Source organism: Acanthisitta chloris, unplaced genomic scaffold (assembly GCF_000695815.1).
Source record: "Acanthisitta chloris isolate BGI_N310 unplaced genomic scaffold, ASM69581v1 scaffold43553, whole genome shotgun sequence".
In the NCBI taxonomy this organism is placed as follows: domain Eukaryota; kingdom Metazoa; phylum Chordata; class Aves; order Passeriformes; family Acanthisittidae; genus Acanthisitta; species Acanthisitta chloris.
The window spans coordinates 17,587-25,662 of record NW_008665083.1 but is presented as its reverse complement, the minus strand read 5'-3'; the positions used below and the strand labels follow the sequence as shown (position 1 = coordinate 25,662).

The following is an 8,076-nucleotide window of genomic DNA, read 5'->3' as shown; positions in this document are numbered from 1 at the left end:
GCAGGCCTAGATTCAGCATCATCAAGCTTGCAGCAGCATGGTTCTCTAGATCGGGTCAGACTATTATTTTTAGCTCTTGCAAATGAATAAATCAGACTATTGTTGCAGAACCACAGTTATCATGGATACATATTTACATGCATGATTGAATTCAAGGGTAGTCCATGACGCTCAGACTCTTCATTCCCTTTGAAAGAATATGATGAACCTGAGTAGTAGATCACAGCTGTTGAGAAGTCAACGTAAAAATCCAATTAATTGACACAAAAGGTAATCCATTAATCATGCTGAGTACAGTCATCTACTCTGCCTTTGTGCCCCTGCACGTAGCTGCCCATATCACCACTCAGCTGTTTAAAATTTAATCCATAGAAGAGAAACCCATTACAGTTTTTGAGGCTGGCATAACAAATGTCACAGTCCTTGCTGGGGAAGTATTTAGAAATGATGCAAAAAGATTTCAGACCAGTCATGCCTTTGTGTTCTGCTATAGTGTATTTTAATTGATTCCAAAATGATCCATACTCCTTCTAGAATACTAAAGAACTTAAGCTCTTTGCATTATAAAATTACATGGTTTAATTATCTGAATCATGTTTGGTACACAAGCCTGATTTGGGGAAAGTAAGGAAGTTTTCATGTGCTTCAGATGAGTAAATGCTTGTGTGGGGAGAAGTTCTTAAAATGCTGTTTAATAGTGATTTCTTTAATTAGAATTAATGACAAATATCAGTGTCTGGTACTTCAGTTATGAAATAGGACTGAAGTCAGTAGCTGGTTATTTTTTACATGTTTTAAACAGCAGGAAGTTTGAACCTGAGTCTTAATACAGATTTAGTCCTTTCCCTATGAGGTAATCTGCAAGTAAATCAGAGAAGAGTCCAAAAATTTAGGCTGTCTCCCTGTGCTATTGGGCTGTCACTAGGGTTTGGAGTTTATGAGGGATGAGGGCTGAAAATGTACATTGTCTTAGAATCTTTATGTATTCTTTGCAGCCTTTGGAAAAGAAGTTTGTGCGTGTTTCTGGGGAGGCAACAATTGGACACGTGGAGAAATTCCTCAGAAGAAAAATGGACCTGGACCCTGCTTGTCAGGTATGGCATGTCTAGTGGCACTTACAAGTTCCCTGTGATCAGTGTCATGCCTGTGCTTCAGACAGACGTTTCCATCATTCATTAGATTCTAGAAGTACTGTTAGGGTTTTAGAATGCAGGAAGAATTGCAAAATTAGTTGTTTGGAATGCTGTGATCTGCAAGGAGCAACTGTCCTAGCTCACTGGCAACCTGTTTAAATTTTCATCATACTTTATTTATTGGATAGAGTTTCTAAAGTGCCATGTAAGATTTCAGGTGATGAAGTTCAAAACCAAGAGATACTTGGTTCCAAGGTAAAACTGGACCGGAGGGTGGGAATATGGGAGCATATGAAGGCGGAGACAGCAGGAGCTGGATAACAGTAAAATCTAAGTGAATGCGAACAAGGGCTAAGAAAGAATGATACTGTGGGTGGATGTGTTGAAATGAAAGGTATGAATGCAAATGTAGGCACTTTCTTCCAAGTGAGAATTCAAAGGAGCAGAATATGGTACAAAAGAATTTAACTTCATCTGTCTCAACCATTTTGAGAGGAATGGCATATCAAAACCAGTTTTCAATTCTTTAGAGTATTTCAGTAGCCATTCAGTTGAGAAAGTGCAGGAGTTCCATAGTGTGCAACTTATTCTTAAAGCTGGCAATTACTGGAAAGTCCAGGGGATATGAATGTGAATAGGCAAATGGTGAAGTTAAGTGCTGAGTTTGGAGTTAAGGCTATCTTCCTTCAGCAGTGACTGTCTGAGACAATGGAGCATGGCTGTGTGCCTAATTCATGAGTATTTGTTCATGCTGCTTACCTTTTCAGTGGTGACGAAGTCAGATATAAATTATTCATCATGCTGAGGAAGTAATGTGTTTTCATTTGCTGGTTTCCTTTCAGGGAGAGTCTCTGTAGCTTTCAGGTGGTAGTGACTTGATATATTGCACAGATAAAGGTATCCTCAAAATAAGGCTAGAAAACGTCCTGCATGAATCAAGTTGTGGTTTATTTGAAGGGAAGGAATTGTTTTGTTTGTTTGGATTTTCTTAAGTAATGCATCAGAATCTCAGTTTTCAGGAACACTGAGCATCTGTCATGGGAGCAGCAGGTATCCATCTTTCAAAATCGAGCTGGGCCTGTGTGTTGGATATCTTTGAGATTTTGCAATCTTGAGGTCATCTGTTAGAGATAACTGGAGAATTTTCCCCCTGTTAGTTACTTCCCATTTGGTCTTTGCCAGACAGATACGATCCCCTGTCAGTGAGTAAATGTTACTGCATATTAAAAGCTGATGGTTTCATAGAATTCCTGGCTCAAGGTGTTGCTTGGTGCTGACCCAGTCACTGTTCTGCTAGTATCTAGTTTGCCATTCTGGAGTAAAGTTCAGTCATTGGCTAGTTCTAATCTCTTGGTCTTTTCTGTGGCCAAGTGATAGAAGGGATGTTACCCATTCTCTCCTTAACTGCTGACTGTGCTTGACCTCTTGGACTTAATTTGTTCGTGTGGAGTATTAGCCAATATTTGCCCTTCACTGCCCTGCACAAGTGAGATTACTGAAAATTTGAAATAAGCCAGCTGGCTTGTGTGTGAGCCATACATAAAAGTCTGAAAAGCAGTTTTGAAGCCACTGCCTTTGTTCTTTTCTTCCTAGTCTGAGACTTCAAATTATGTTCAGACTTCTGTATTTGAGTTTGCAAATGGATTATAATTCAAATTTCCTAGTTTATCTGAAGGTTAAGGCCTCATTTATTTTTATCTATTGCTTGATCTGGTGGACTGTAGTTTATTCCTCCTGGTGCTTTGTTTTGATCTCTGTGCTTTGGGCAATGATTAATTTTCTGTATGTGTTTATGTATCCTTCTAATTACAAGGTCTCGAATATTCTTGCTGGAATTTGTTGGGAGAGGGTGAAAATAGTTTTTGAGAAGATGGAATTGCTAGTAATAGCTAAGTAACATTTAATGTGAGTTGAATACAGGCTATGGTGTTTGGAATCCATTAGGTTCTTGTCTTGGACATCTGATGCAGAAGTTTTCTTTAAAATGTGATTTCCTTTGAGGTCACCCTGCAGCAGCAGCAGCAGCAGCGGCAGCATTCCCTCTTGCTGCTCCTTCTGTAAGGATGACAGAGACTGCAGAAAGACTTGCGGCTCAGCTGCTCTGAATGAGTTAATGAGCTTAAGGAATAGAAATGTTCCATAACCAGATGTGTACTCCTGAAAGTGTATGTGAACTGCAGCCTGGGGGAAGATTGGAAAAAAGAAGTCTGTGCTCATCCAGTGAAATTGTTAGGCAGTTTATTTATGCCAGTCTTAGACCCTGGAATAGAAGTATCCAGTACCTCTGGAAAGTAAATAGCAGCTAGAGGAAATGGAAAGCCTTGACAATGTTTTGAATAACCAGCCCAAATACTCATGTCAGTCTCTAAAGCTTTGCGTTTTCCTTGCCCTTCCCTGGATAGTATGGGTTGGCATAGAAACTATTGATTGAGGTTTACTGTTTTCTGGGCCAAATTCTCCCTTGGGATGAATTTTGTGTGGTGTCCCTTACATGAACCTTTTCTGGTTTTATTTCTGTGTTATAGTGAGTATGAATTTATAATTGTCTGTTACTGTGGCTTTTAGAGAAATAACTAATAGTTATTTCGTACGTACGACCTCAAGTAAAGACATGGCATAATGGAAAACCTTCTTCAGTTGAATGAGAATTGTAACAGAATTGCCTGAGTTCAGCAGCAACACCTTTGTGCCTCCTTTAGCAAAAGGTCAAGCTGGATTTATGATTGTCTCACAGGTGATCAGTACTAGCTGATTTCAATTTCACCAGTTAGTCAAAATTTTAGTAAATTCATAGCATTTGTGTTGATGCCTCTTTTGAGTGGAACATACTCATTCCTGTATGGCACAAGGATTCCTCTGGGACACATTTCATAATGGATTTTCACACTGAACTGGGATTTCTTTCATTGTATGTTTTATTCTCTTGTCCTTATAGAATGAATTAGCGTAACAGGTAGCAGGCAGAATTTCAGGCTTTGTTCCTGGAGTTAGCAGGTTAGGCATTTGGTATTCAGAACACTCTAATATGGTAAATGAGAAACTCTTTTCAATTTATTCTTAGGCACTGGCTCTTTAATGAGCACCATTTGGAACTGTCAGCAGTGGGATACTTTCAAAGCAGCATTCTAATTCTGTTTGAAAGATTGTCAGCAGCTGTGACTATCTGTTTGCATCCTATATTGATCAAACAGATTAGATTTTCTATAAATATGTAAAATACATATGTATATATGTTTCAGTGACAGCAGGATTGAGTCTTCAGTGCCTTATGGCATAAAAATTCTAAAAGTAAGCTTATAAAGCAAATGTAATCAAACTCATGTATCACTGGAAAGATAAGTAGACGTGTCTGTCTCCCTGCAGTAATAACTGTAGAGGCTAGGAGGCATGGAAGCATAAATAACTGTAGCCAGTTTTCAAAAAGAAATAGATTTCTTTCAGGTGCTGTGTTAAATACATCAAATGTTGATGTTAAATATATACCTGTGTGTATACGTGGATCAATATCTAATCAGTATTTAGTGTTACATCCAGATCGGTTTTTACTTGCTGGTTTCCTGCAAGAAGCTAAGAGCAGAAGTAATACCAAGTAGTTTACATCTTCTGCACATTAAAAATCAACTTAACATGATGAGAGTGTTCTACATTGTTCTCATACACTACAGATGGAGAAGGAAATTAGCTGTTTTGAGCCTCTGAGGAGTTCCTGGGCCTCCAACCAATGCAGTTTACCAGCATAAGGCATAAATCTAGCTCAGTCTTCGCATGAAGAACACGAGACGTAGTGGGTCAGCATGCAGAGGAACATAAATCCAGAGGAATTGGGTAGCTGCAGCACAGAGTGCATCCTGTGGTGGAAAAAGTGGCTGTGTAAGAGAATACGTCATGATATTGCAGTATGTTCCCCGACTGCTGCAGGGGCAGAGCTTAGTCAGTTTGCTTGCAGAAAGGTGTGGGACAGCTCATTGTCAGTGCTTTTACCTTCAATTCAGAAATGAGAGCCCTCTCCCTCATTTCCATATCCAGCAATTGCTCGTAAAGAAAATTTAAGTAAGCTGCAGTTGAGGGGGAAACAGTGCTGTGTTTTAGCTGCTCTAATTTGGAATGTTAGAGACTGGATTTACATTATGCACAGTAAATTCATAGTAACTTTATAAAGAAGCTTGTTTTTCATAATAGTCAAGGCAAGGAGTTCAGAATACCTCGTTAGGATTTCTTTTTTCCACAGAATTACTGTTTTTGTGGGCAGTTACTTAACAAAAGAGCCTCCTCCAGAATGCAGGCACCGTTGGCATAGTTCAGCCGCAGTAGAGGACAATGCGCAGAATTGCTGAGTTTGCCCTACAATTGCATCTGAGAAATACTGGATGAATATATTTTGGAGGAGATTTCGTGACATAACTGCTGACAGTGGGATGCAGGGAGCTGCTCTTTTCATTTAAGACGCTTCCAAACAGCCATATTAGGGGAATTTAGGCAAGTGTTTTCTCCCTCAAGACAGGGATGAGGGTAGCAATGGCTCATTTTCTGTCAGTGGTACAAACAACTTTCCCTCTTTTGCAACTGCAGAATTACTCCAGATGTTTGTGGGGTCATTTTAATAACATGATCTAATTTCCCATTAAATTTGTCACAGCTGTTATAGAACAGCTTCTTTCAGTGGATGCACCAAACTGAGTGAAACAATAAAATGTCCTCTCTGTTCCAGCCCCAGGTCAGGGCCATGGGGTGAGAGGCATTAGGGCAGTGCAGTAGTGCTGTGCATGCTAAATACATCTGGACAACAAAGGTAAAGAATACTTTAGTGTCTAACACACTAGAACTGCACTCTGCCAATCAAATTGAAAAGGCTTAGGTACTGTTTTGTTACAGCAAAGGTAGGTTGAACTTGACCATGTTTGTTTTCTTTCACAGGTAGACATAATATGTGGTGATCACCTGCTAGAACACTACCAGACACTGAGGGAAATTCGTCAGGTCATAGGGGAGAGTGCAGTACAGGTACGTGTGACAGATTGGCCTTTGTTCCAGGTTCTCTGCTTTAAAACAGAAGACATTTTTCTTAAGCTATCAGGTAGCACCCAACTTGTCTGAAGAAGTCACTTAGAAAATATCTCCAGCTTATACAAAATGGTTTTTATCTCATAAGCAGGGTTGAGAAGTGTGTTGAGAGCATTCTTAGTGGTTCTGGATATGAGGTTTTTGTGTTGGGTTTTGTTTTCCCCCAACCCCTGAAACAAGTTGCTATCTTATCAATGATAGATTACACTTGCCATTCTTTCCATTAACGTTTCTTGTTCTTCCTGTCAGTTGCATCTGTGCAAGAAATGAGAGGACAGATCCCAGATAAGGCTGGCCTTGTGACCCGGTCAGGGGCTAAGCTTGCTCACAAAAACAAACCAAACATATCGAGTAATGAGTGTGGTTAATGTGCCTGATGCAAATTGTACTAGTTGTGGTCACAATCTGTGGTCAGCCATTTCTTGTTGATAACTTACTGTCTGTGGTGCTGCTGGCCTTGCTTTTTTTATTATACTCTTTGTGAATCTTTCAAGCATCTTTATAAAGGGAAGGATCTCACCCTTTTAGAAGTGCTGCAAAGACAATGAAGTAGTCTGCCAAGTGCATAGTAAGAGAGATGTAAAATTGTGATGTGTGGTAAACTGTATATTAATCTAAACTTGGAAGTCTGAAAAGTTAATGCTTAATACGGTGGGAAGAAATAGGATTTAGATTGCTTTTCAAGTAAAACACCAATCTAAGCAGATAGCAGAAAGGCTGAAATAGTAGCAAAATCAGTTCTCTTCATTTGGTTGTGCACACACAGGCACAAACCCTTACATTTAAATTTGCTGCTGAGCCTTCTCATACTATAGGAGGGCTTCTGTGTCGGGGGCAGGAAGTGGAAAGGTGATTTTGAGGTATCTTGGACATTGCATTACCTGCACTTGATTTCAGTTACTGGGAGGGATTCCACAGTCAGGGCAGATGTGCTTTGCTCATGCTGCTGTGGCAGATATTAACTCTACGAGGCTTGTGTTGTGTTCCTCAGTTTCTGCAACCAAAGGGAATAAATGCCAGACTTGATCTCTTAGCTGGTTATGTAATAGCATGAATAAAAAATGAAAATGTAAGCTAACCTACTTTGGGGAGCAGAGGAGAGAAACTTGGAGGCAGCAGGTACTGGTGGCAAACTTGCTTCTAATGTAAAGAGTTCACTGCAAGCAAATCCAGCAATGAGCACATAGTGATGGAAGTGCTCTCTGCTAAAAGCTTCAGTAAATGGCAGGGGGTGATACGTTTCTCAGTCCAGGGGTGTAGTCACATAGATGCTCTTAGACTTGATCTTAGCATGCAAGCTTTTCATGTATGCGCAATGCTCTTGGGGAAGCCCTGCAAGGAATACTGCATCAGTTTCATTTCTTGTCAGAAATGGATCTGCCTAGTCGAAGTTTAGTGTCTTTCATTTCTTGTCAGAATTGGGTCTGCCTGATTGATGTTTAGTGGTGAAACACCGGTCAGCAGTTCCACAAAGAGAACAGTTGTCTTGGGATACATTCTCCAATGAAGGTTCAAGTCTTGTTTATTACAAAATCAGTGTGCTAGCAGTTAATTCTCTCAAGGCTGCTCTGCTGGGTAAACAGATTATCTTTTATTTTTGTGAAGTCCTGTGCTTTCATAGTCACTGATCACAGGAAATTTGAAAGATCCTTAATTTTTCTTGATTTTGTTAGAAAACCTCTTAGGATGCTAAATTGTTATGGTGGGAATGTTTCAAATAAACCATAGTTGCTTCCTTTTTGCGATTAAACATTTTCATGTTCTTTAGTCTTAACATTTTATTGTTTTTTAGAAATCAAGAGGATGCATTTCTAGGAATGGAAAAAAACCTTGGAAAATGTTTTTTTTATAATTATCTGGGGGAAAAAATGATAGGTCAAGT

At 39.6% G+C, this 8,076-nt stretch overlaps 1 protein-coding gene across 1 annotated transcript in view; it reads left to right on the top strand.

Annotated features, from left to right (window-relative positions):
* PCGF6 (polycomb group ring finger 6) overlaps positions 1-8,076 on the top strand; it is a gene marked incomplete at its 5' end in the record, with an annotated part of 16,998 nt that overhangs the window by 5,075 nt on the left and 3,847 nt on the right. Inside the window, 2 exons of the mRNA XM_009071582.1 lie at positions 996-1,094; positions 6,048-6,134. Coding sequence (XP_009069830.1) covers positions 996-1,094; positions 6,048-6,134 — 186 coding nt within the window. The remainder of the gene's footprint in view (positions 1-995; positions 1,095-6,047; positions 6,135-8,076) is intronic.